The sequence below is a fragment of the Ochlerotatus camptorhynchus genome, unplaced genomic scaffold, assembly GCF_037179485.1.
Source record: "Ochlerotatus camptorhynchus isolate MF236.1 unplaced genomic scaffold, CSIRO-AGI_Acam_v1.1 ptg000086l, whole genome shotgun sequence".
NCBI classification, from domain to species: domain Eukaryota; kingdom Metazoa; phylum Arthropoda; class Insecta; order Diptera; family Culicidae; genus Ochlerotatus; species Ochlerotatus camptorhynchus.
Genome location: NW_027040576.1, coordinates 1,168,838 through 1,196,385, shown reverse-complemented (window position 1 = coordinate 1,196,385; position 27,548 = coordinate 1,168,838). Strand labels below are relative to the sequence as shown.

General features: G+C 40.3%; 4 protein-coding genes across 5 annotated transcripts; 2 read left to right on the top strand and 2 right to left on the bottom strand.

Moving 5' to 3' along the window:
- The first annotated feature begins 5,321 nt into the window (after positions 1-5,321).
- On the top strand, positions 5,322-7,316 carry TSG101 (tumor susceptibility gene 101). The gene is made up of 6 exons (XM_065218402.1): positions 5,322-5,503; positions 5,591-5,675; positions 5,732-6,076; positions 6,135-6,325; positions 6,382-6,725; positions 6,792-7,316. Exons 1-6 carry the CDS (start codon positions 5,465-5,467, stop codon positions 6,976-6,978), a joined length of 1,191 nt encoding a protein of 396 aa, XP_065074474.1. The 5' UTR covers positions 5,322-5,464; the 3' UTR covers positions 6,979-7,316.
- A 2,084-nt stretch (positions 7,317-9,400) lies between these two features.
- kud (oligosaccharyltransferase subunit 5 kud) lies at positions 9,401-10,205 on the bottom strand. Its single transcript, XM_065218401.1, has 2 exons — positions 10,088-10,205; positions 9,401-9,978 (listed from the first exon to the last, which is right to left on the bottom strand). Exon 2 carries the CDS (start codon positions 9,968-9,970, stop codon positions 9,728-9,730), a length of 243 nt encoding a protein of 80 aa, XP_065074473.1. The 5' UTR covers positions 9,971-9,978; positions 10,088-10,205; the 3' UTR covers positions 9,401-9,727.
- Positions 10,206-13,648: 3,443 nt separating this feature from the next.
- Positions 13,649-16,736, bottom strand: eIF2Bdelta (eukaryotic translation initiation factor 2B subunit delta). Of its 2 annotated transcripts, XM_065218399.1 has the most exons (5): positions 16,581-16,655; positions 16,334-16,418; positions 14,528-16,084; positions 13,985-14,471; positions 13,649-13,928 (listed from the first exon to the last, which is right to left on the bottom strand). In XM_065218399.1, the coding sequence occupies exons 2-5, from the start codon at positions 16,361-16,363 to the stop codon at positions 13,708-13,710; spliced, it is 2,295 nt and encodes a 764-aa protein (XP_065074471.1). In that variant the 5' UTR covers positions 16,364-16,418; positions 16,581-16,655; the 3' UTR covers positions 13,649-13,707. The 2 variants fall into 2 exon arrangements, with proteins under 2 accessions (XP_065074471.1, XP_065074472.1); XM_065218400.1 differs by lacking the exons at positions 16,334-16,418; positions 16,581-16,655 and adding an exon at positions 16,714-16,736 and having other exon boundaries at positions 13,653-13,928.
- Positions 16,737-20,157: 3,421 nt separating this feature from the next.
- Positions 20,158-22,385, top strand: Pym (partner of Y14 and mago). Its single transcript, XM_065218397.1, has 4 exons — positions 20,158-20,420; positions 20,499-20,576; positions 20,647-21,071; positions 21,125-22,385. The coding sequence occupies exons 2-4, from the start codon at positions 20,549-20,551 to the stop codon at positions 21,401-21,403; spliced, it is 732 nt and encodes a 243-aa protein (XP_065074469.1). The 5' UTR covers positions 20,158-20,420; positions 20,499-20,548; the 3' UTR covers positions 21,404-22,385.
- Positions 22,386-27,548: the final 5,163 nt, after the last annotated feature.

The following is a 27,548-nucleotide window of genomic DNA, read 5'->3' as shown; positions in this document are numbered from 1 at the left end:
ATTGATTCAAACATATTGTATCACTATTTCAACAAAACATGTTTTTGAATCAACAAAATGGTTTTTAGAATCAACAAACAGATTATTGACTCTACAACCGGTTTGTTGATTCAAAAATATTTTTCTTTGAATTAACCGAATAATATATTTGAAACAATATCTAAAATATATTAGGCCCTGAGTCAAAAATATATCCATTTGAACTTAAAAACCATTTCTCTGCGTGTAGGTACTATACTCTGAAATCTGTGACAGGGAATCTAGTATCATGTAGACAAAACGTCCAATGTAACACTCATTGATTATGTCATTGAGAAAAATCGTCCAATGTAACATGTCCGATGTACAACTCTACTTGTCAAAACGTCCTATCTGGTTTTTTCTATGTTGTAGCATGAAATTCAAAGTAAAATTGTGATTTCACCGTTTCTTCTGAATTTTCAACTTTATTAAACACTGGCTACATTAAAAATAGTATTGTTTTTAAACAGTTAAATTAATAATCTGTCGAACCTCAACTTCGATTTTATCAAAATGGTGGATTTGTTACATTGGTCTATTTGAAAAGTCTCATTGGAGGCGAACCAGCCCAAGGCTGAAAGCCTCCCTAATAAAGATAAATAATAATAATATTTGAAAAGTGACGCGAGATTTATCTTCACGGTGTTTCGCGAAAACCCACAAATGGGTAAAAAAAAAACCCATTTCCGCTAAAAGTGCCCCTCCTCATTTAATGGATAAACCATATCAAGAGCAACATGTGAAAAGCGCATAGAGATTAGTGACGTTTAACACACGCACACTAGCGGGAGAAACGCTGTGTAAAGTTGTTTATTATTTTCCTCTGGCTAACCTAAAATATGTATGAAAGTAGATATGTCAAAATGAGTTTGACGTCGATTTGTTATGTATTTTCTTCGGATATTCACTAACACGCTCTCACATATCGCACCAATACAACCGGACGTGAAAATCTCTGATCATGAAATCTAATTCATGGGCCCGAATTATGTCACGCTAAATAGAGCAAAAAATTACCCCTCCCCCCCTCCCTATCATGACGTTTTTCCTATACCTAATGCATTGCTTGTCACAAAATCTTAGACTCCCCCTCCCCTTTTAGAGCGTGACATAATATATGCATCAACCCATACAAGCTTTTTGTAAACAAACCTTCTTAAGCACTTTTCTCACCACCCATATGTCACCAACGCAAACCAACCGGTAAACACTCGTGTTTATTTCAGTTACCGTGGGGACGTAATTTGTGATTAGCCCCGGTCCCTTTCAAATTGTATCATTATTTATGTACGGTCCTTATATTTGAAATGACGTTTCACACAGCAAAAAAAGTTGTTGAATATTACATCGAAACTGCTGCAACCAGGTCAATCCATCGGTTGTGTAATATCACATTGTACGATGTACATCGATTTTGCGAACAAAATTACATCCATTGATGTAATATTGTATCTGCTTTTTGCTATTACATCACTATTTCATACATCAGCTTGAATTACGTTGATCGATATTACATTTTTTTTTGCTGTGCACGAGTGGTGCGGAGAAACACGAAATGGTTGTCAAAAAGAATCCAACTGGTGCTGTCAAAAAGAATCCAACGATCTAGAGTGCTAAAAGTGATACTTTTCTCATACAATCCCCGTCGGCAGAGAAAGTATTGTGGTCAATGTTGAAAATATTGTCATTTCGGCATTTTTTTACTAATATTCTTCAACAAAAAACTTGCTCAAATACTCGGATGTAAACAATGTAACGAACGAACGAACCTGCACGAACTGCTGAAGGAAGAATGCAAACAAACTTTATAAGAGTCATGTGGGTAGGTGCATTCCCAACACCATGTACACGTTATTTATGGAGCAAAGGGTGAACTTTCGACAGCATGTATATGCAAATTGTGAGCAGTGCATTAGCAAAACAATTTGTGATATCGGAAAATTTTCAAGTTGTTTCCTGCTGACTTGCAAAACAAAAACGGCTGTGTTCGCAGTACCCAGCGTTTCACATTCATCTAGTGATGGCCGATTTTCATTCGAATAATCGATTAATCGATTAACGAACCGAAAAGTAAAATATTTGTTTATATCATGCCGATATAAGCATTAACATCTCCAGAGGATCATCACCGATCGTTTCAAACATGAGCTGCACTCTCATTGGTGGAAAAATGGCAGCACAGCGAACAAAAAATAATCTATTAGTTGTTAATCGAGTATTTAAAAAATGGGACATCTCTGATTTTGGTGTGATTGTTTTGATAAAAAAGTGCGCAAAATTTCATCTCTACACTCAAAAAATTCCACACGCCATCATCGTGTGTCTCACACTTAATTTTGCGCTTATTGTGAAACACATCCATTTCATGTGTGAATCTTATGCTATGAACCATGCCTGAACACTATGGATTTGAATTGTGACACACTTGGATTCTATGTGTCTCATATGGTGATATCAATAGCTTTGCACACCATAGTTCAATATTCTACAATATTCTACCTTATCGACTTCTACTTTACCGACTCTAAAAATTGAAACGACAAATATATAATCAAAACTGCCAGAGGCCAGAGCTTTCACATATCTTTTTAATGGGTCTGATTTGGGATTCGATCATGGACTGTTTGGGTGTGCTGCTGCCGGAGTCTTCGTTCTATCTCACTGTGCCAGGGTTGTTCTCATATATGAGGCGGGTTAATAGGATAAAGTCACAACTCTTGTTTTCGATGTTTACCTTTCTGAGCAAGCAATTCACATCGTATTGAAATGCAAAACACTTTAAATCCATCAATTTTCAACATTTCAAAGTTTGAAACACTCTAAATTAACGTGTATAACACATCGAACCAAGGTGAAATACACTTAAAGAAAATGTGATTTTGCATTTAAAAAATCAAGTGTTTAAACACTTCGATCAAATGTGTGAAATTTTTTGAGTGTACCGAGGGGGCAGCAAAACCACAAAATTACCTTGCATACGGGGGGTATTCATTGGATGAAAGGGACCGTGAAAGAGGACACTAAAATAGAAAGTTTTTCTTCCGACAGTTTCATCTTAGTATTCATCTTTGCGCAAACCATCTACATCACCGGATAGGGGAAGCTCTCCCCTTCCCGATGATTTTGTTATGTCTTTTCGTTTTTGCGGTGTAGCATCGGTGTAGTGTAAGCAGGAATAAGCGCGAGTCTTTGACAGCTCAACATCATTTGTTGGTAAACAAAGGTGCATCCTATATCTACACCCTAAAATATTTCGGTGTACGGCAGTGTAGCACCGGTGTATAGCTACACCGCAAAAACGAAAACGACATTAGTTTGCTTCACAGAAAAAAAAGTTGTTGAATATTACATCCAAACTGCTGCAACCAGGTCCAGGCTGCTGCAACCAGGTTGTGTAATATAACGTTGTACGATGTACATCGATTCTGCGAACAAAATTACATCCATTGATGTAATATTGTATCTTCTGTTTGCTATTACATCATTATTTCATACATCAGCTTGAATTACATTGATCGATATTACATTTTTTTTTGCTGTGTTGAGCGACCCTTGGTTCGCGAGAAGAAGGCTTACGAAGGTTTGTTTACAAAAAGCTTTAATGCCCTTTTCAATGGGAGGTCTGTCAATAAATTGGCGTTTTTTTTAAATTATTTTTTAAATTGAAGTAAAATGGGTGAAAAATACATTTATTTTAAATGGATTCTAATAAATTGAAAATAAATAAAGGTGTTTCGATCAAATTTTATTACAAAAAGAAAAAAGTGGACGAAGTATTTGTTCAAGTCCATAGGCGAATCCAATAGAAACTAAGCGATTGTTTCAGCCTCTGGTGGTGAGAACCCTAAAAAGAGTGATGAGGGTGGAAAATTTCACCGTGAAGCTTAGGAAGGGGAAAATATTTTCACCTTTCCTGAGTAATGTATCCACACAGCAAAAAAAAGGTAATATCGATCAACGTAATTCAAGCTGATGTATGAAATAATGATGTAATAGCAAAAAGCAAATACAATATTACATCAATAGATGTAATTTTGTTCGCATAATCGATGTACATCGTACAACCACAAACGAAGTGACAGACGACTAACTGGCGAAGAAATCAATTAAAACAATGTGGTTCGCTGTAATAGAATTTTCTTAAAAGCTTGTGCCATCATTCACCAGATGGGATAGTATTTTTGTTTTGGTTTTGCTCAAAGTTGATTTAGTGTACAATGATTCTTTGACAGTGTGCAAAGAGTGTATCATTTTGTCATTTTTTATGCATTTCAGTTTTAAGTAGAGTGAAAGAGATAGAACCAAAACATTCTAGTACATTTGGGGAAAATGCTAGTTCAATCCAGTAGTAGTGTTGCCATGTGGTACAATCCAGAAGTAGTGGTGTTGCCATGTGGTACACTGAAAAATTGCAATAGCAGGTTAGTCACCAAAGTTTTCGAGCCGCTCCGTCTGTCACTTCGTTTGTGGTAATACCAACAATCAATACGAAACTAACGATTTTAAATTGGCTCACCACTTTAGTAGCCTATTGGTCCCAAGCAAACGATTAACGTACCCTATTCTAGTTTAAATTCTATTACTACACTATGTTTGTTTTGATTCGCTATGAAAGTTTGACAGATAACATCAGGGGTGTGTGGATTCATGCAGAACATGCAGGGGTGAGTGAAATAGCTTGGGACTGCTTGGGACCGTTGTTCTGGTACTGAGTGAGCCAAAAATAATAATGATTTTCTTCGGGACCCAGTGGTCTTAGAGTTACCTCTATGGTAATACTACACAACCGGCGGAATGACCTCTGTGCAGCTGTTTGGATGTAATAAAATAATCAACAACTTTTTTTTCTGTGTAAATGGCTTTGAAATGCTTTGATCCAGTTACGACAACAAACATAACACTTGCTGTGAATCCCACTGCAATAAAGACATATTTCCATCGGACAGAATCAAGTGCTGTCCTTGGTGTTATCGCTGTGACGACTGTGAGAAGATGCTTGGAAGTCCTGAAATTTGTATAAATACGTTGAAGGAGATGGTTACTTCACTGCTATCTCATACGGTGATAAAATACTACCCAAAATTAAGTACTTTTCCCTAGCACTCTGTTTGGAAATATTCAACAACTTTTTTACTGTGTAGAGTGTGTAAAGTTTCATGTTTTTGTTTTTCTTATCAGCAGGCATCACTGCTACAACTGTCAAACTTTGCTTCGCTCGCTCCGACTCTGATCACTGACGATGACAGGAGCTTTGTTCCAAACCTAACGTTTTCGGATTATTTTGTCATTCATCGTCAATTTTTGGTGCTTGGAAATTTCTCACGAATATAATTAAAATCTCTGGAGAAAAAGCTGATTAATAATTCTTCTTCACTTTTGCTGCTAGTGTGTGGTAAACAAAATTTGCCAATCGTAGTGATTGTTGAAAAAGTTATAGAAAAGGATGTCAAAAATGGAGGACATCGGTCGAATGCTAGTGAATGTAAGTGTGGGGGAGCTGGATTTATTAGTAGGGGGCAAAAATAATTGATTAAACAATTATCTCGTGATTGTTATCTTCCCCCTACAGTATATAGACCCAACTGCCACCAAGAAGGATGTCGTTGATTGTCTGAAGCAATACAAAGCTCTTGCCTGTCGGTACGAGGAGTATGGTGAGTCAGATCAATTTGTTGGCAAAAGTACCTTATCATTAATGTCAGCTTTGTAGTTTTCAATGACGGAACTGTAAAGCAGTTGTTGAACTTGCAGGGAACGATCCCGGTGCGGTACAAGGGAAATACTTATCATATTCCTATATGTATCTGGCTACTGGATACCCATCCCCGGTATGCTCCGATTTGCTACGTTAAACCAACATCCGATATGCACATCAAAGTGTCCATGTACGTGGACCACAATGGCAAAATATATTTACCCTACCTGCACGACTGGACCCCAATGCAGTCGGATCTGCTCGGATTGATTCATGTTATGATCGTTACGTTTGGGGAATTTCCCCCGGTGTATTCGAAGCCTAAACAATCGAAGGAGCAAGCAACACCCTATCCGACACGTAAGATCTGGTTTGGGAGGGTTTAAGCGAAGAAGTTAAATTGTTCGTTTGATTGCAGAATCATTTATGCCTCAGCCACCGACAAGCACACAGAGTCCTTACGGCCCATTCCCGGGGCAGCAGTTTCCACCATATCCTCCGGCAACCGGGGGATATGGTGGTGGTTACGGCCAGCCCGGAGCCGGTAGCAGTTATCCACCCTACATGCCACCAAGCATGCCTACGCCTTCGGGATACAATGCAGGCTATGTAAGATCAATTTTAAAATTTTATTTTCAAACGCCAACGAACCGATTCCATTGCAGAATCCATCGACCCAGGGTACGGGAACCATCACCGAGGAACACATCAAGGCCTCCCTGGTCAGCGCGGTAGAGGATAAGCTAAAGCGACGAATTCAGGAAAAGGTTAATCAATGCCAGGCGGAGATTCAAACGCTTAAGCGCACAAAGCAGGAACTAAACGAAGGTCAATCCAAGATCAATGACATCATCGGTCGATTGGAGCGGGACGAACAGGAACTGACGAAGAGCATTGCCGTGCTCAAGGACAAGGATCAGGAGCTGGAACGGGCACTCGAGAGCCTCGAGAAGGTGGACGGAATCGATGTAGACGAAGCTGTGACTACTACTGCTCCACTGTATAAGCAGTAAGTGCATCATCATGGTAGGGATGTTGTGGACCGTGTTTTTAAAATTAACATTGTTTATTGCAGGCTACTGAACGCCTACGCCGAAGAAGCGGCCATCGAGGATGCAGTCTACTTTATGGGTGAAGCACTTCGCAGCGGAGTGATCGATCTGGAAGTGTTCCTCAAAAACGTCCGACAGTTGTCACGGAAGCAGTTTATGCTCCGAGCCCTGATGCAAAAGTGCCGACAGAAGGCAGGCTTCAATGCCTAATGGGAGATAGATCGTGTTTTTGTGCGGAATTGGTTGTAAATATGGGTTTGTTTCGCTGGACCGGCGTCTTTCGATGATGAAAAGTAGATGGGCGGAACAATTGGTTAGAAATATTTCATATTAAAATCAAATGGCAACTCCCTATCGCCAACTCATCTGAAGTAGTGTCATTTGCATACGAGAATTATTACTATTATTAATATTATCATTGCTATATTTTATGTTTAATCATCGCAAATGTAATGTGCTTTAAAAAACTTGTTGTAGGATCGACATTATCCAACATAATCCATTTGTTCAATAATATATGATACGTTCTCTTTAGAACAACGAGAAGAATTTTTGCTATTGCCTATTTTTAGTGAACCCTTTCAAAGTCAACCTAGCAAAATTGTAATCCTTTAGGAGGGGCCCTCACTTTGCTCAGTCGGTAAAGCAAGACCTTGCTGGAGGCGGCTAAGTGATTACCGGTCCGGCCTAGGATTTTTTCGGATTGAAAAATTTCTCGATTTCCCTGGGCATTATAGTATGATTGTAGTTGCCAAACAATAATACTAATGTAAAAATGATACTGAGAAAGCTCTCAGTTAACTATTGTGGAAGTACTCAAAGAACACTAAGTTGAGAGCCATTCAAGCATTCAAGCTGAACAATACATTAGGTCCTAAGTAACATTGACAGATTCTCATCGTCGACTTCCTCTTTGCATCCATGTTAAAACAGTCCCAGCTCTTTTCAGCACACAGATCGATGGAAGAAGCTATTCACCCCTATTCTGTATTTCGTTTCGAACGAAATTCTCATACAAAAAAATATTTTTTTGTATGGGAATTTCGTTCGAAACGAAATACAGAATAGGGGTGATTATCTAGCTTCTAATACGACAAACACGACAAGAAACGGTTCTGTGCCCAAGTTATTAGCGAAAGAGAAAGTCGATGAAGAGAATCGACCGTTTGGTTGACCAACAATTAGGAGTCGTTTTTGATTGTGTCGTTTGTAACAACCGTAAACAAATTTTCATTTTAATGCTACCAGACACTCTTACTCTTCCTAGAGGCAAAATGTGGATCCTCTACCTCATTTTTGTTTCATTTGCTAATCAAAAAACGATTTGTCGTATGTGTCAACCGGTCCGGTCAAAACATAGCTCCATGTTACATACGACACCTAAGGGATCGTCCATTAATTATGTCACACTTTTAGGGGGAGGGGGGAGGTTTGGGAAACTGTTACGAGCCATACAAAAAAATTTAAGATCCATACAAAAAATGTGACAAAGGGGGGAAGGGGGTTTAAAAACGGGCCAAATTTGCGTGACATAATTGATGGACCTTCCCTAACTTCTATGGAGGTGTCAATCGTCGTATGTAACAAATTTAACTGAAGCGTAAAAACTGTTATACGACCAGTTGTTTTTCCTAATAATAATAATAATAATCTAGAATAAGTTCTATAAATTGATGTTCTGGAACCATCAACTGACCCTCATTCCGGTCCCAGAACCACATTTAGTTATATTTCCACAAGTAATTTGAAAATACATTTCTTTACTGAGCTTTAGAGTCCTTCATTTCAACACTTGTACGGATGCTTTGGATCTTCCGGAGGACTGCTCCGTGACCCTCGGATTCCACATTCCGGCCATATTTAGATAGAGCTGGATTAAGGGCCAATATCGCAATGAGAAAAATGAATCTGAAATGTTGAACAAGGATAATCAAATGTAAAATTAATATTCTCTAACCCATTTCAAGAACCAGAATATTTTTAATTATTAAAATATTCGTTAGCATTACTGTGAGATAAATAAAAATATTATTGATTTATAGCACCTTGTATCGCCCCGAGATAATTCGCCCGGCTGCGTTCACAGAAACTATTTCGCCCCTATGTTTCGTCCACTTGTATTTGCCATTGTCTGTTTCGCCTTAACGTTTACGTTCGTTTTCCTGACGGTTTGTTACTATCGACCTTTTGCAGATTCTTATGGATTCCAGATAAATTCATGTGTTGTGGTTTTTTCGCTTCTTTTTCATGTATTTCGATCAGGTTAACAATGTTACTTTAAGATTACCAACCGGTAATAGCAAGGAATCGTGTGTTGCGAAAGTATGTCTGTTTCGCCCTATCTATGTATACGGGAGGAAGCGGGCGTAAGAAACAACTAAATTTCTAAACAAAACAAGTTGGTTTCGCCCTTGTTTTTTTTTTTTTGAGTTTTTGTATATTATTAAAAATTTATTTCATTGCAAATTTATTAGTATTTTAATAGTAGTGCAATGTAATAACCTCAGTTAGTTTAAATTTCGACTGCGAGCGCTACAATAAGTTTCATGAACTGACGACTTTTACGGACCGGCCCTTGTATCCCACGGATTTCTCAATACCACTTCTATCGGAAGAAATCGAACCAGAATAGTTCACTCTTGGACGCCTAGTCCCATTAAGTCTAATATTATTCAAATCTTATCTGTAGCTCCTACATGCGCAATCGCTTTCTGCTCTCTTCTAACTCGACCGAAACAGGACCAAAAAAAATGCATCGGCACACGGATTCACACGATTAGAGATCGCAGGGGATCATTAAATTTAGTACTTCTTCGCGTTCTCCACATTCAGTTCACGACGACGACGGCGACGGAGGAAGTGGAAAATGTAGAATAGTTTCCCTTGAATAAACTTACGGAATAGATTTTGGGAGGTTCTTGTTGTAGTGAGGTTGCTTCGGCGGCTTGACGGAAGCACTTCACACGTAGATCCCCACCGAGAGCAGTAGAAACAGTACCCCGAAGCCGAGGAAGATCGAGGCGAACAGCGAAATCAGCAGTTCCTTGAAGATGACTCCTTCCTTGCCGCTTAGTTTCGGTCGGGAAACTTCGAACACAAAGAACCACGCCGTGAAGAAGGTTCCGATCAGCAGCAGCACGCTGGCCAGATGTGGAAACACGGCCGGATTCACCGGCGAGATGTAGCGAATCATCGAATCCATTGCGGGCGCTGTTGTTTTTGGGGTGGAATAAAAAAAATGTTGTCAATAAGTGAAACTTTATAACCCACTCGGCTGCAATTATGAATAAATATACCGGACACCAGAGCTAGTACTTACGTTTGCTGCTTTTATTGGTAATTAGTTGACGAAAATTGCACGGAAAATCGGTAGTAAGAGCTTCCCGGCCGCAAACGATTGTTGAAAACACACAAAAATTACGTGGCGAAACGTCGTCGGCAAACGTGACAGCTGACAGGGTGGCCAGATTATTTTCATAAAATTTGTGTATGCTCAATTCTAGATAGAGCTGGAATTAGGGCGTAACAGTATAGTCGCTACATTAAGAGTCTGGCGAATAGAATTCTATCAAAAAGCGCAACCGAGGAATTTCCTATAGGAATGGGGCCTATAGGGGCCTGCATTTAATTTCCATCTTTTACATCAACCATTCAGTGGGATGTGAACGTCAAAACAAAGCAAGATATACAAACAAAACATGAAAAGAAAAATCGTCTATCCATCGGTGGACTAGAGAATTTATATGCTGCGCTGCCAACGGAGGTTCCCAGGGAGTTTCGACGGTGTTTCCACGCATTGTCTTCGGAGGAGCTTCGGCCAGTGAAGAGTTTGGATGCTGCCAACGGGTTTTCTCTCATTCTCGGTGGACGAGGTTCTGCATGCATTCTTTTGGAGACGGTTCTAGATGCGGCAAACGCAGATTCTAAGTAGGAAAGTTTTTCTAGTTCGTCGTTTGACTAAAGTACGTAATTTACGAATTACGTTTGACTTAATAAATAACAATTACATTTGCATACAGTATGACCAATTAAAAAAAGCGAAAATACAAAATTTCGATGGCATTCTCTTGCGTTCATGGCGGACGAGGTTCCCTAATAAAAATAACCATAAAAGAGAGCTTAACGACATGTTCGGGGTACCTTCCAAACCATTTAAGGGATAGTTTACCCATCCGGGATACAGTTCGTGTATGGTATTTGTTTATTAGGGTTCTACACGGTTTCGGTGGCGATTTCTGATGCTTCCAGCGGAGATTCAAAATAATTTCGACGGAATTTTCTTAGCGGATGAGGATCTGCACGATTTCGGTGGAGGTTTTCTTGTGTGCACGGTCGAGAAGTACGATTTCGGTCGATATTGTCGGGGCTAACAACGGATGTTCCAGGAAATTTCTAAGTCATTTCCTCGCATTCTCGGTGAAGCGGGCTTAGCACGATTTCGAAGGAGGTTTTCGATGTTGACACTGGAAGTTCCGGAGGCAGCACGATTTCGTTTGAGATTTCCGTTGCTACCGGAGGAGGTTGCAGAGAGTTTCTAGTAAGTTTATGCGTGTTCACGGCGAAGAGAATACCATAGCATGATTTTGGTGGATATTTTGTATGTTGCGGATGTTCCGGGGAGATTCGACAGTGTTTTCAAATGTTCAAATGTTGCGATGTTGTGATGCTCCCATCGGTTACAGGGAATTTCGACGGATTTTTTCCGCATTCTCGGTCGAGGAGCTTCAGGAAAAAAAATGCTCGAGTCAGGAGTGTGGATTTGAACGAACCGATGTGAACAACAACATGTTTTGGTAGGAACTGGAACTGTTACTTAAAGGCCGTTCGCAATGCTGAGTTTCAAAATTGTTTTAAACGACTTGACAATTCTATAATTTGAAACTGTCAAAAATAAAACTGCAACACGATCAGCGCAACGCACAGTTCTAAAAGATGTTTGTAATCACCAAGTTCCATAAAATTTCCTGTTCTCTATGAAGTTCATAGAGTTTTTTTGTGAAGCTCTTCGAAACATCTTTAAATACATACAGAAATTTGAAACAGAGTTCCATTCGTGTTTCAAACTCGCTCAGAAATAAAACAGAATAGTCGAGCAGTTGCAAATCTGGTGCAAAATAGTGCTCGAATAATGAAACTGCAACTGAGCATTGCGAGAGGTGCGTTTCTGTTCTAGTTTCAAATTGAAACAGTCCTTATAAAATACAACAGCATTGCGAACGGCCTTAGAGCATCACGCAAAAAAAAATGCACTGAAAAATTGTATTTAATTTTTTTGTTTCTGGTCAAAATGCATTTATTTATTTTTTGTTATAATAAATGCACCACAAGTAATCTGCCCCTAGAATGGGGCTGTTCATTAACTACGGAGACAGTTTTTAGGGATTCTTGACCCCCCTCCCCCTGCGTAGACAATTGTCCATACAATATTTTTTTTAAATGGAAGTGCCGTGGATAATTGCCACCCCCCCCCCCCCCCAAAACTGTCTACGTAGTTCATGAACAGCCCCTTATAGGAATGCAGCCTGTCAGCATTATCATTATCAAACCACAGACAAAATCAAACTGTGGTGGTGACATCTGCGTAGAGCTTTTACGGCAATTTCCCAATACTTGATAATGGCATAGAGGTAATTCTAAGACCAAAAAGTTCTGAAGAACTGTGCTCAACTTATTGGCTCAGCTCTGGTACCATAGAGGTAACTCTAAGACTAGAAGGTCCCGAAATAACGTGCTCAACTTTTTGACTCAGCTCTGGTACTATCTTCGGTGCCAAGCTAATCGCTTCACCCCTCGAAACATAGGAAAAACCAATAACCCCTCATTTTATCTGTCAAACTTTCATAGCGAATCAAAACAAACATTGCGTAGTACTAGAATTTCGACTAGATTGGGGTACGTTAATCGTTTGCTTGGGACCAATAGGCTAGTCAAGCAGTGAGCCAATTTAAAATCGTTAGTTTCGTATTGATTGTTGCTGGTACTCTCGAAACATAGGAAAAATCACGAACCCCTAATTTTATCTGTCAAACTTTCATAGCGAATCAAAACAAACATTGCGTAGTACTAGAATTTCGACTAGAATAGGGTACGTTAATCGTTTGCTTGGGACCAATAGGCTACTAAAGTGGTGAGCCAATTTAAAATCGTTAGTTTCGTATTGATTGTTGGTTATATTCCTGGTGATCCTCGGCTGCCATAAGCGCTCGTAAAATGCTGGTTATAGTGCCGAGATGAGTGAAAAGAACTTTATTTTGGGTACTTTTTTCTAACCGTGCACGCATGACAACAGCTACTGAAATGAGCATTGCATGGGCGTTCGCAACATGGTAGGTGGGGGCATCTAAATCCCCTAAATCCAGTTTCCAATGCAATTGCAGCTGTGAACGTGTTGCGGGAATGTCTTGCATTCAGGGTAGCTCTACCAATTTTGAGCAGAATGTGTTTAACCATTTTTTTTCTCGGATTGACCACAAATTTATAAAAAGAAAATACAAAACTAGGTAATTATCAAATATTCAGATATTGACATTCCGATAAAAATTAATTGGTCCGATAATTCCACGATTTAAGAATATGAATCACTATCGCGTCGGAATGGATCAATGAAAATGCTGAGGTTTTGTAGGAACTATGCTGTGGCTACCACAGTATTTTACATGTGATCGTCCATATACAGTAGCACTAAAAGCATGCTGTGGTGGGTTCAAAACTTGACCATCTAAAATGATCAATTCTATTCCCAAAACCACTGTACCACTTCATATGAATGTGACGTGAATTATTATAATAAAGCATCCAGCAACATTCTGAAATAATCTGATTTTTTTTTTTGAATTAACGGTTTAAAATTGGAAGCAAATGATACTGACATAATTTTTGCATTTATTATTATAAATTTCGATATTTTAAACAGTCCATCTCATCCCAAACCCCTCGAAACTAGTAGCCAACCTCGGAAGGTTTGATGCGCAGAATAACGGGAACGCTAGTGCAGGGCAGGATGGCCACTTCAGTCACCACGGCCGTCACCAGCTCCGGCGGCGTCACGTCGTAGTGCAGGTTGAGCGGCGTCAGGTGATTGATCGATTCCCAATCGGCCAACGGATTGCAGGATCGATTCTGCCGGGTTCCCGAGTGCAGGATAAGGTCGTTGGGGTTTCCTGAAATTGCGGGATTAATTTGCTATTTTCGGAAGCACCACCGACAAGGAGCTTACCAATTTCATTGTAAACAAAAGCATCCGTCTGCACGCGCTCGCTAAACTTGTGCGTTTCGCAGCACACCAACACCGGAACGTTGTAGGACTTGGCAACCAGTGCGATCTGGGCCGTCCCAACACGGGACATGACACATCCGTTTGCCAGCAGAGCGTGTGCGCTGAGCAGCACTTTCGTAACCTCCGGCATCACGTAGCTGATGGCGTTGATAAGTACACAGGTGCAGTCAATTCCTTGGACCACCAGCTGGCGAAGCATTTCGTGCTCCCGGTTGCGTGGTCGTGAATCTACGATGACCACGCGGAAGTTCTTCTGCCGACGGTTCGCTTCCTCCAGGATGTGTTTGATCAGGGATGAGCACCCGTAAGTGAGAATGATGTCGCCGTCGTAGATCTTGTCCTGCACCGAAATGCTGATCGCTTCCTCGGCCTTCTCGATCTGGTCCCGAACGTATGTGTCAATGGCGTCCAGGAGGAATTCCTTTTGCTGAAAATGAACGCTTGTATGATTTGGATTTGTATTCAAATTTACAGAATACTTACATCCGAGTCCGATTCCTTGGCATTCAGCTGCCGGGTGTACATCTTGATGTACTTTAGTGCATTGGTCATCGAGACGGAAAATGGACGGCACTTTTGCAGGTAGGTAATGTTCGGGTTGAGGGCCTCTTCAAAACCGCGAGAAAATTCCTTCTCCGGGGGCGTTTCATAATCCTTGATCATTTGCATCAGGGCCTTCAGGAAGGCCAGGCACCGTGCTTTGGAACCTGCCATGACGCCTTCGGCATACTGCAGACCCAGCTTGGTGATCGCCGGATGAAGCTGGGTCGAGTTGACAATCTCCGATGCAGCAAACTTCTTCATGTACAGATGGTTGAACAGTTTGACCATGTGCGGTTGCTGCTGCTGGGGCGCGTCTGTTGCCTTGGCAGATTTCTTTGCATGTTTCTGTGGGGAACCTTCCTTTTTAGCTCCTAAAGGTTTGACAGCAGGTTCTGCTTTAGCCTTCACGGCAGGAGCAGTTTTCTTGTCCTGAGCTACGGCCTTGGCAGCTCTTTGTGCTTCCTGTACAGCTCGTCGTTCAGCTTTCGATAATGTTGGTTTAGTTTCCGGCTTCGCCTTGGCCAAATTAAGGTTCTGAGCCTCGAATTGGGCTTTACGTTCGGCCTTACTTAGTTGCTTAGCATCTGGTGTTGGTGCGGTAGCAACTGGTTGAGCGTTAGCCGCTGTCTTACAGGACGGCTCTGAGATATGCAGCTTGTCGAGCTTTTCAGAAATACTCGAGTCCGTGCTGGACTTTTGCAATGGAACTGGCTGCGGAGATGGTTTCGGTGGGGCCTTATCCTTATTTTTAACCGCTGCCTTAGCAGCTTTCTTGGCCTCTCGCTCGACAAGCACCTCTTCTCGGGATTTCTCAGTCTTGGGAGGGTCCATAGTTTGCTGTTCTGGGGATGGTTTACTTCGGTTTTGATCTACCGGAAAGATTTCCTGCAGTGAAATGTCTTCGATGCCAGCGATGGCTTTAATCGGCTTTTGATGCGACACTTTCTGAACCCACTGTACAATCTTTACCTTTCTTGGTAGAGCATTATTTTCGAAAGAATAAATATCAGCGGCAGGGAAGATATCTCCCGATCGGATGTCTTCCACAGACAATGCGTTAGTTGTACTTACCAGCGAATCAGTCTTGATCGCAGGAAATATCTGTTCTGATTCAGTATTCTCAACTGTTTGATTTTTAACCAAATTTGACCTTTTCCCTTGCTTTGAGCCTTTATCGCCTCTCGTAGGCTGTTGCACAGTTTCTTCCTTCTTCGGTACCGTCTGATTGTCTAACGTATAAACCTTCGTCCCGGGGAAAATTTCTTCCAGAGAAATCTGCTGTACCTGTTGGTCTTGGCTTTCCGGTTTCTTTCCTCTGTTTCGTTTTCGGTGGCGTTTGCTTGGATTTCGATTGAGCGGAGCGGTCTGTTCCTGCTGCTGAATGTTTTCCTTGTTTGTTTCAGTTTTAGGTGGACTCGGAACAGCAACTGGTTGCTGGACGGTCACTTCCTGCGTAGCCGGTTGCTGCTTTGGCTTGTGCTTTCGCGGGCGCCGTTTCTAAACAAATGCACAAATCAAAACGTTAGTTTCAAATATATCCTGCCAAACTGTGCGACTAGAACCTCCAAGTTAATTATGTTCCTCTACGCTACAGAAAAGACATGCAAATTTTGAAAAATACACGGAAATAGTGCAGAAGAGCAACGTGCAAAGATGTTAGACATTATGTGAGAAATAAAAGATCATTCAAACGAATGGAAACACGAATCAACAATCACAGCCACTAAAACACATGGCCAAAGGTACCTGTTTCGGGGGAGCTCCTGTAGACTCCATCGTTTTCGTTCTTAAACTCTTTCTTACTCAACTAGTTAGGTACCGACAAGACAAACTGTGGGAAGTGCGACGAGTAAATATTATCAATTAATTAGAAACTGCTAATGGCTGTAGTCTCCTAGTTTTATTTGTTAGTTGAAGACTTGGAAAAGTGATGCAATTTGTTAAGCTGATGTTGGATTGAATTTATAGTTCAAGCAAAAAAAAGTGCTTTCACCTTCAGTGTTGTTCAAGTTGTTCCTGTCACACACGGGGACGACACACACACAAGATTCACCACGGAAATCCTGGAAATTGCCAGATTTGACCTACAGAGTTGGATAAGATTTGATTTTAACCTGAGGATTTACCTTTCTAGCTAAAGCTTCCTCGAAAAAAATTTGCACAAATTTTTCGAAATTTTTTTTTTTTGCAAGACGTCCACTCGTTTGGTTCGACAGGTGACGTTTGGATGAAGATTTTTGTTTTGATGACGAAACGGAGCACGTTCATCGCTTCTAAGCTATGCACACAGAAAAACAAAACTACCCACCGCTTGGGTTTTTTAAACTCAAATTTGAGTTATTTGACCTCTGCCCGTTTCATTTCCTCTCGCTATTGTTGTCAAAAATAGAACGAAAGATTCGACTCAACCGTCTAGTTCCGTACGAGAAGCCAAAATTGAGTAATATGCGATATACCCAAATTTGAGTTAATTGAACTTAATTTTGGGTAGAAAAAATTGAAAATAACTTAGCGATGGGTAATTTTTTTTGCCGTGCTTAAATGCAAACTACTTTGAGCCGGTTTACCCAAATTTGGCTTATCGTACGGAACATGGGAGATGAGTGAAAAGAACTTAATTTTGGGTTGTTTTGAATTTCTGTGCACTCATAGAATTCCACACATTTTTATTGACGAATTTCCATGTAAAATTCCACATGATTTTCATGTGACCACACATAAACAGAATCCACCCAGAAGCGCACATGAAATTTATGAGTCAAATGTATAGTATGTGTGGTTACACATGGCTTTTATGTGTACACATATTAAGTATGTGCTTGACACATAGATATCATGTGTTGATCACATTGCAAAAAATCATGTGTGGGACACATAAAAACAATCTTTGAAATTTTATCAGTGTGCCGAGCGCGCCGAGCGTGTTATTTTATTAGTCAGGCGAAACATGCCAGAAGGGTCTAACTCGAAAAGTAAAGAATGACAACACATCCCCGCAAAATCAGGGGAAACATGACAGAAGGATTTAACTCGAAACGTAAACAATTACTTTGAACGTCGATTTCTCTTGCATGACCACAAACCCACGGAATCTGACTACACCAGCTCATAGAACAAACATTGCTCTTTCAGATGATTTAGTTAGATTGAGTGGGTGTGTTATCATTCGTAAGAAACCGACGATCCAAGTCATTGTTTACGTTTCGAGTTAGACCCTTCTGACATGTTTCCCCTGAAATAGCTATAGACTATACAGCCGATACTTGCATAATTGTCCCATCTTTGCTTGATTTCCTATTCATATGGGACAGTTATGCTTTTATGAGCAGTATAGATACTATATGTATACTATATACTATATACTATATACTATATGTATACATTCCATAGATAAGCGGAGGCACGAAAAGTTGTTTTAGCAACCCTGAAAAATAAATGATCTGAAAACCGTGAAAAAAGTTCATGCCATCATAGAGCTCTTCGTTGTGCAGTTTTGTTTTGTTTCGTGCGTAAAAGTTCAAAATGAAATGCAAAGCAAATCTTTGCAATAATTAATCGAGGAATGGGTTGCTTTATTTTTTCTTCTTCCATTGTCCGCGAAATAAATCGGAATGTGGAGTGTGGAAAGCGTTTTGTGCTCATAATATTACAATACTTATCCCTCAAACAACACCATGATGACGTCATGCTCGTTTGGCTACACTAGCTGACAGTTAGTTTGGCTACATTATACTTTGCCTCCGCTTATCTATGGAATTTATAATATCTATACTACACAAAAAAAAATTGCTGGAACCAGCCCGCATAAACAATAACCATAAGATGCACCTAACCGCCAATTCGGGATATCATCCCAATTTTATATGGTATGGTCGCACCATCTAAGATATCGTCAGTATATGGTACACGTTTATTAGGGAGGTCAATCCATCGGTTGTGTAATATAATGTTGTACGATGTACATCGATTTTGCGAACAAAATTACATCCATTGATGTAATATTGTATCTGCTTTTTGCTATTACATTATTATTTCATACATCAGCTTGAATTACATTGATCGATATTACATTTTTTTTGCTGTGTATACCCAACAAACAATTGCCTATTGAAGAAACGACATCTTGATGATTTTATTAAACTGCATGCTTAATAATACTTGTACCAACCGGTGAACACTAGTGTTTATTTCAGTTACCTTGGGGATGTAATTTGTGATTAGCCCCGGTCCCTTTCAAATTTTATCATTATTTATGTATGGTCCTTATATTTGAAATGACGTTTCACATTCATCTAGTGATGACGAAACGACTCAACATTAAGTGTTTTGTACTCATCTTGACAGCTAAGTGCAACCAGTCAAAACTGCGTTCTTTGCGAAGTATCCAATTTTGAGTATTTTGCAAAGACATCGTGTTGAGTGAAATGTAGCTGTTTCATGAAAAGCGAATATATGATAAAAAGAACTTAATATCGACTACTGATTTAGAAAATATTTCCAGAAAATTTGATTGTAATTTTTCTACAATGTTTAAATTAAGCATTACAAATCAGTTATAGCAGTTCTATTTATTTTTTTATAAATACTCATCCAACTTAAAATTATCAAAATAAAACATTGGTTGAAATGATACTCCCTTTCGCTGTATATTTCAATCTTCTTTACAGCAAACTCGTTGTCCTTTCTGTATTCCGATAAATTCAATAGGACGTTGGAATCGGGCTTGCATCAGTTGAGGCACCATCAGGCCATCAGTCCAGTGTTAGGATCTAGAAATGAATTTTACTTTAGATATCTATTTGCACAGCAAATTTCAATCAGCTAACCACCTACTCTTAGCATATGAGATGCTCCAAATCTCAGAATTCCTTTGCCGATCACGCTGGCAAATTTGTTCGGAAAAAAGTGACGCGAATACTGGACTATGCCCACCGGAAATCGGGACACTTCCATTGTCAGATCCGGACACCATTCCTTATCTCTTGGGATCCTGGGAATTACAAATTTCAATTTTTTTATAACTCTCCATGTGGGATAAGTAAACTTACCAAATTGAATAGTCCGTTCAGGTTAATATCTAAAAAATATGTAGTTTCAACTGTTGATCTGTTGCTTTCGCCAGGCGACAAAAAAACCAAAATGCATATGGCGCACGCTGCGATTTTTCATCCAAAACCAAGTGCAATCGCAACACTTGATTTTGGATACTTTCATAGCGTAAAAAACGAAACAACTCAAAATCGAGATAAAAAGATCGCAAAAGTAAGAACTTTCTCAAGACTACTGTTTTAGCATAATTAACGAAGAATAAGAGTTATTGTTGTACTTTAAAATTAAGCTTAAAGTACTCATCAATGAGAACAGAAATGTATCCAAAACAGTAGTGTTGGAGAAGTACTTATTTTTAAGTACTTTTTATCTCAATATTGAGTTGTTTCGTTTCTCCGTGTAGAGGCACTGCCTATATAGGGGAAATCACCTTAACCGTTGCGAACGCACTTCATCACCATCGAACGTACTCCCTATCAAATGACAGTCGAACTGTCGCACGAACGTCAGCCATCAGCAAAAGCCAGCCGTGTTGTTTTTTTCTCACTGTGGATGCGCTTGTTCTTCGTCGCGGGGACGGAAAAAAGCGAAGCAAAAAAAGAAGGATTGCATTTTTCACAACAGCAGAAAAATCGCTGCTATTTGTGAGAAAATAAATCTGTCCTTCCGGTTTGTTTGCTGTTTCCCGTTCGTTCGGCAGTGCTCCGGCGGTCGACGGTGCAGTTTCCAAGGTGGCAGGGTGGAGTTTTCGCTTCCGAATTCGGTGCACTAAAAAGAAAGAAAGGTTGGCGCTTCGTCTCCCGTCCGTGGGGTTGCTCCTTTTGATTTACTAATAAATAATTATTGCCCTCTCGGATTGCAGTGTTTTGAGGCTGATATCGGAAAGTGAATGTGGTGAAGATTTTTGGAACAATGACTACATACGAGACCGATAGTCAAGGTAAGTTTGGAGTTGGTTGGTGGGTGCTTCTCTGTGGATTATTGTTACGTGATCTCTGGTGTCACCGTAGGGAAGTTTATTCCGTCTACACAGCGTCCTGACGGAACCTGGCGGAAACCAAGACGAGTCCGGGATGGCTATGTCCCCCAGGAGGAAGTTCCCTTGTATGAGAGTAAAGGGAAGTTGTTCGCCCAGAAACCGCTCCTGCCTCCGGGAATGACGCCAGAGATGGCTCAAAAGTCCAAGGAGAAGCGAGAGAAGGAGCAACGAATCAGGCAACAGCGGGAAGCGGAAGCAAATCGACGGCCACCACAGAACCCTGTACCAGGATTGCTCATTTTGAACGGTGATAACAAGCTTAATCAGCAACGCGCCAAGCCTACGAATGCTAAACCGAAGAAAAAAGCCATCGAACTGCCAGATGTGCTGCTGGAGCAGAAGCAAAAGGAAGATCAAAAACAAGCCCGTAAACAGCAGCAGCAGCAATCACAACAGGTAATCGCTATGCTTTGTACTGCTTGCATCTAATGCCCAACAACGCATTTCAGAATCACAAAAACCCCAAGGCTCAACAGCAACGGATTGAAGAAGTGACCAAGGCTGTGAACGGTCTGCAGCTTACGGCCAATAACGTCGGCGATGGTCAGACTGATCTCAGCAAAAAGTTGCGTAAACTACGTAAGAAGATTCGTGAAATTGAACTCATCGAAGAGCGGTTACAATCGAACGACGGTCCCCATCCGGATAAGGACCAGATTGACAAGGCCAAACGGAAGCCGGAAATTTTGAAGGAAATCGAAGAGCTCGAAAAGGGCATCTCCAAATGATGACCGACACCGGTGGTAGCACTTGGCTCGCCGCCGTCGACGTCGCAGCCCTGATCGTCGGATCTCGATCTTATCTCGGTGGTGTACAAAAACAAACAAACAAATCCACAAGTCCAGCTATATATGGTACACAGCTAGGGAACCGCAATCTATTAGATACAATTGTGTGAGATAATTTTACAGTTTTAGCTTTTTATGTTCTTTTACCCTTAATTCGTACATAAGATCATATTGTGAATGCTTGCTGCTTAGACTAAGTTCACACACACTCTCTTTGGTCGCTCAACTTCGATGTTCCTTTCGCGCTGGTAGGAATTAATGTGCTCCTCTTCTTCACATAGTAGATTGTTAATACACAACTCAATTCAATCAATAAATTGAGAAAAAATATTCGATCATTTCATATTAGTAGAAAGTCTTCTATTTCGTTCGCTGAAATCATTTTTAACATTAATTATTATGTAACTTTTTTTAACAGTGCTGACTACTGTGAAAGGCAGTGGTAAAACGCAAATATGACCGTGTTTCACGGCGTCAATTAAGATACTAAATACATCTAGTTCTTAGTTCGTACCATTTCCGTAGCATCAATCGTCAGAGAAGGTTCTGACAAATTTCCAAATCTTTGTAGATTCAAACTAACTTGAAGAACAAACCAACTTTTTAGGGAATAGAGAAGTAAACAGTCGATAACTTTACACCCAGATTCACACTTGTTTCCATGCAAATTAAAAACAAAACAAAATGGAACAAACCAGAATAGCAGCAGCCGAACGACCGACTACTAGTGAATACGAGAAACGATTAGGAATGGAAATGGAACGAGATGGTGGTCACTGGACCTGGATATGGACACATACACATACGCAAACACAAACAAAAAGAATGAATGTAAAAAGTGATTCAGCAGTCCGTTATAGGTTGCAGTGGCCCTATACGAACAGGAAGAATGTTTTACATTGTTGAGCCCCCCCCGGAGAAGGTAAAGAAAATACCTACACATAATTTACACCTAGGTGATTTAAGGCAGTAACAATAAATGTTTGAAAGTCTATGCGTGTGGCTTCGACTTGATCATTTCGAAAGATAGCCGAAAGTACTGGTAGTAGGGTGTAGAATGTTAGAATGGCCTACTTATAAGGTGTCCAGCTGTTAGTAGTTACTCTTCTTCTTGTTCCAGTTGGGTTACTTTTGAGAACCATTTTCACAGGGCCGTCGTAGTAGTAGCCAATTTTATGCAATGCATTACGTCCTAAGTAACATATTGATCGATTCTCTTCATCGACTTTATCTTTTGTTAATAACTTATGTTTTTAGTTCGTTATCGTAACAACACGGACAAATAGACATAACACTCGCAATTTGTTCATCTAACAAGCATTTAACGGTCAATTTAAAGTATCGTAGTTGGTAGTATCGCCACCTGTGGCGCGCATAGTCAATTCCCTTTGCTTTTGACGTTTACACACTATATAAACCTTTTTGACGTTTAATCGTCTTTCTCTATCTAGCACACATGAATGAATGGACGGTTTGTTTTCCCACTAATCTGTTTCCCTCTTGCTCGCACTCGTTCGACATAAATGGTGCAGTAGTATAGAGCTTTTTGACGTTTGATCGGCGCACTCTACTGTATCATGGTGGGTATTATTGTAGTCACCTTGTACTGTATCATTTAAAGCGAACGAGTGCGAGCAAGAGGGAAACAGATTAGTGGGAAAACAAACCGTCCATTCATCCATGTGTGCTAGATAGAGAAAGATGATTAAACGTCAAAAAGGTCAATAGTGGTAACCATTGACGAGTGCACGGATGGATTTGAGTTCACTCACTCGACAAAAAGTGACACAACAGCGGGGCCCTGTTTACTAAAAATGAACATATATGTGTTCATTTTTAGTAAACAGGGCCCCGCTGTTGCGTCACTTTTTGTCGAGTGAGTGAACTCAAATCCATCCGTGCACTCGTCAATTGTGGGTAAATAAATGGTGATACAGCTTTGTCACCATATAGACGAGGAGGTCGCGGGGGGTTTTAGAGCAAATTGTAAACAAACTCGGTCGCTGTCCCATACAAAAATCCAACATGGCTGAATCACGAATTTGACACATTAGAACACCTACACGCTTATTCTGGTCAACTTAAAATTGAGTCGAATGTACTCATCTCAGCGGCAAGTAGGGCTACTCAAAATTGAGTAGCCTTATGTTGACTCACTTTTGAGTAAACGACGTTCTCACGAAGACTGATTCAAATCCACTCAGCGATATTTTCAGTTGCATGGGGTTTTTGTTTTGATTTTGTTTTGTTTTGGAACTGTAAACAATTATTGATTCATTATACCGGAGCAGAAAAGGGTTCAACACCATTGCCCTAAGCAATTTCTACTTACCTGAAGGAATTTCCGCTTGTTTTGAGTGAAACATTCACCCGTTTTGTAGGACGTTTCCTCCAACATGGTTGACATTTTCCAGGATTTTGCTGACTGAGTGGCTTTTACTCAGTTTGACATTTCTCGTTTACTCAGTTTTTGACAACTCGATACATCGGACGAAAGTGAGTCCGATCGACTCACCCTGTGAGTAAACTGAAGTTAGCGTGTATATGTAGCCACCTTGGTGGTAACTCTATAACCAACGACTTTTCCCCGAAAACACTTTCCTCGAAAGTTTTATTCCCGAAATACGATTCCCCGAATGAACCAGTTCCCCGAAAGGAACGTTTTCCCGAAAACTATTTCCCCGAAGAACTAGTTCCCCGAAAGATACAATTTACACTGTGCGATCTATTTAAATATGATCCTTGGGTTTGTTACAACTTATCTATATGAAATTGAAAAAATTTCTTTGCTGAATATTGATAAACAAAACAAAGTCGTTCAACACCCTAGATAAAGTTTGTGGTTATGACTTGTTATGACATTTGGCGGTTTATCAAATTGATATCTGATTGTAATGAGCATAAAGACTGAGCTTTGATATAAAGAAGGGAAAATTGTGTTAGTTTCATCAAATCTTTCGCTGGTTAACTACTTGTATCGAACAATACCACAATACACATATCAATGTGTGTCGAATTAAAGTGGACTCTACACGACTGTTTGTATTGACAATAATCGTATTGCCAATGCATTTTATATTGATGTCAATACATCGGTATTGACAATATATCTGTATTCACATCATCAATATTATTGTCAATACTTTTAAGTATTGACAATATTTCTTACCGTGTGGGGTTCGCATAAGACAATAGTTTGACTTTCGTTAAAACTACATGTAAAGGTCACACACTAAGATTATTTCACCGAAATCTCAACAGCTGAACGTTCGGTAAACAGTTCGGTAATTTTTCACAGATTTCCTGTAATTTTTTACCGAATATTCTGAAATCGGTGTATGGTGTTTTCTTCTTGCTCCATACAATTTTGGATTCGGCCTATAAGGATTCGCAAAGTGACTATAGCATGTATTGCATGGGGACGCATGGTATCTTTTATTTATTAGTATGGAGTTTTTTAACGTTCGTACCTATCCAACACACACACACACATACATTGTATGCAATTAGCTCCATGGAACATACCAAGTTATACGTCAAATAATCAACTAAGATAAAAAGAAGGAAAAATTCTTGCAACAAACAAAATTTTCCCTTCAATTCGTAAGTTCTTCAATTTTATTACAATGAGATATCGCTTTGATAAATTAGTAAGATATTTATTCTTCAAAACGTTAAAGAACGAGCTGTGATACAAAGAAGGGAAAATTTTGCTTGTCGCAAGAAATTTTCCTTCTTTGAATCATAGTTCATTCATTGACGTATAATATGGTATGATCCATGGAGCTAATTGCATACAATGTGTGTGTTTGTTTGATAGGTACGACCGTTAAAAAAAAACTCCATACAAACAAAGAAAAGATATCATGCGTCCCCATGCCATACATATTAGTCACATGGCGACTCCTTGACGAAAGGCGACGAAGAAATCAATATGTGTTGAATAAAGACAAAAGTTTGACTTTCGTTAAAACTACATGGAAAGGTCAAAAGCTGCTGAAATAGGATTACACCGATTTCAGGAGCTTGACCTGTACATTTTGTTTTAACGAAAGTCAAACTATTGTCTTTATTCGACGCACATTAATATGTTTATTGTGGTATTGTTCGATAAAAGTAGTTAACCAGCGAAGATGCGCAGATTCGGGGAAATTATTTTCTGGGAACTGTGCCATTCGGAAAATTGTATTTCGGGGAAAAGTTACATTCGGGGCAATAACTTTCGGGGGAATGGTTTTCGGGGAAAAGTCGTACAATCTATCAAATGACGAAAAAAAGTGATAAATTACTAATTTCATCGTCTTTTCTGGGGAATGGTACATTCTGGGGAATTGTGCATTCTGGGGAATGTTATAGAATCGTATACACCATATTTGTGTACCTCGGATCATTGGTGACGTCAGATAACAACTCCAAAAGAGCAGTTCGGAGACACATTGGAAGTCGTGCTTAATACGGGTTCCACGAGACTAAGTGTACCATGTCCAAGACACTGATAATCATTCCACGTTCTGCTAGCGAATGAGCAACATCAGGGTCTGTTGTCTCGTCACATGGCATTGCATTGAAAGTATTTTTTCACCGCGAAAAGTTTTTTATTTGCAAGTAGTTATTGTGCCTTAGGTGACTCGCGCATTTCGGAAGGAAGCAGCCGATCCTGGCGAAGCCTACGGTCGGTCTGTTCAACATTAACCCGCTTCGACGATATCGAAATTCTTGCCGCAAAATTAGCCGTAGTTAGCAGCAAGAACGGTTAAACAGTGGCAATCACACGGACTGGAAACAATAACCAGCAGAAAGCAGTGAGCCACCGCACGGACGGTGTGTACGACCGGCATCTATTGTGGCAGAGCAGCAACAGTATAAGCAGTAGAAACGGTAAGGGCAAATAATAGCACGTATCTGTTTTTTTGTATACCCATTCCTCTGACTGTTTGCTTGTGAATCGTCTGTCTCTCCCCCAGTGGAATCGTTCCACATAGGGTGGTTCTTTAATAAAAAATTAATTACTTCTTAACGAAAGTTTTCAATTTCATATGGATGAAGGACAGGGGGGCGTCAAGCCTCCCAATGATAAAGTAAGAAAGCGTCATTACCAGGCGTCTTCTGCTTCGCCTTGGGTTGTCTACTTTCGGCAGAAAGAGAAAGCCCTAAACTTCTTAGGGATTAAAAGAACGTTGACGCGTCGTTTCCCGGGGACCGAATTTCATCAGGTCAATCGGAACAAACTGCGTATAACTGCACTCACATATAAAGTCGCAAATGAGATTGCTGACGACGAGGGTTACAATGAAGAGTATTACGTCTACATCCCATCTCGAGATGTGGAGATAGACGGCGTGGTCTCTGCAGTGAGCCTGACGTGTGATGACGTCATGGAAGGTATGGGGCGCCTTCAAAATGCTGCTACATCTACCGTGGACGTTCTGGGTTGCAGGATATTGTATTCAGCGACCACGGTAGATGGTCAAAAGACTTATTCCCCTTCAGGCTCATTACAGGTGTCTTTCGCTGGATCGGTTCTCCCAAAGTTCTTAGAAATTGAAAATGTTTTTTTCCCGGTGCGACTTTTTGTACCAAGGGTATATAATTGTACCAACTGCAAAAAATTGGGTCACACAGCTGCTTTTTGTGACAACAAGCCCCGTTGTGGCAAATGTAGCCAAGACCACATGGAGGGTGCTTGCCAACAGGAAGCAACTAAATGTGCTTACTGTGGCAAAGAACCTCTTCATGCTTTGCAGGACTGCCCCGCGTACAAGAAGCGTACCAACAATGTGAAGCGTTCAATAAAAGAACGCTCCAAGCTGACGTTTGCAGAAATGGTTAAGTTGCAAAATGGAACCTCTGCTTCGTTGGCATCAGCCGCTCAAAATGAAAACACTTTTGAGATTTTGTCTTCCGATGAACTGGACTCTGACATAGCAGATGAGAGTGAGTCTCCGGAGGTACACGCCCCCGGTAAAAGGAAGCCGACTAGCTCCCCGGGAGTGCGCCGGAAAAAAATAAAACCACTCTCAAAAGCATGCAAAAATCTGAAGGTAGCGGGGATTCATTGAAAAAGCCGAACAAATCGGTAATTGCT

Bases quoted from the DNA above. Each gene is read 5' to 3' on its own strand.
- TSG101 (XM_065218402.1), top strand. From the start codon at position 5,465: ATGTCAAAAATGGAGGACATCGGTCGAATGCTAGTGAAT. The intron at 5,504-5,590 runs GTAAGTGTGGGG...TTCCCCCTACAG, and splicing joins TCGGTCGAATGCTAGTGAAT to TATATAGACCCAACTGCCAC. The intron at 5,676-5,731 runs GTGAGTCAGATC...TCAGCTTTGTAG, and splicing joins CTGTCGGTACGAGGAGTATG to TTTTCAATGACGGAACTGTA.
- kud (XM_065218401.1), bottom strand. From the start codon at position 9,970: ATGGATTCGATGATTCGCTACATCTCGCCGGTGAATCCGGCCGTGTTT.
- eIF2Bdelta (XM_065218399.1), bottom strand. From the start codon at position 16,363: ATGGAGTCTACAGGAGCTCCCCCGAAACAG. The intron at 16,085-16,333 runs GTACCTTTGGCC...GCATTTGTTTAG, and splicing joins CAGGAGCTCCCCCGAAACAG to AAACGGCGCCCGCGAAAGCA. The intron at 13,929-13,984 runs GTAAGCTCCTTG...CCGCAATTTCAG, and splicing joins TTTTGTTTACAATGAAATTG to GAAACCCCAACGACCTTATC.
- Pym (XM_065218397.1), top strand. From the start codon at position 20,549: ATGACTACATACGAGACCGATAGTCAAG. The intron at 20,577-20,646 runs GTAAGTTTGGAG...GTGTCACCGTAG, and splicing joins ATACGAGACCGATAGTCAAG to GGAAGTTTATTCCGTCTACA. The intron at 21,072-21,124 runs GTAATCGCTATG...AACGCATTTCAG, and splicing joins AGCAGCAGCAATCACAACAG to AATCACAAAAACCCCAAGGC.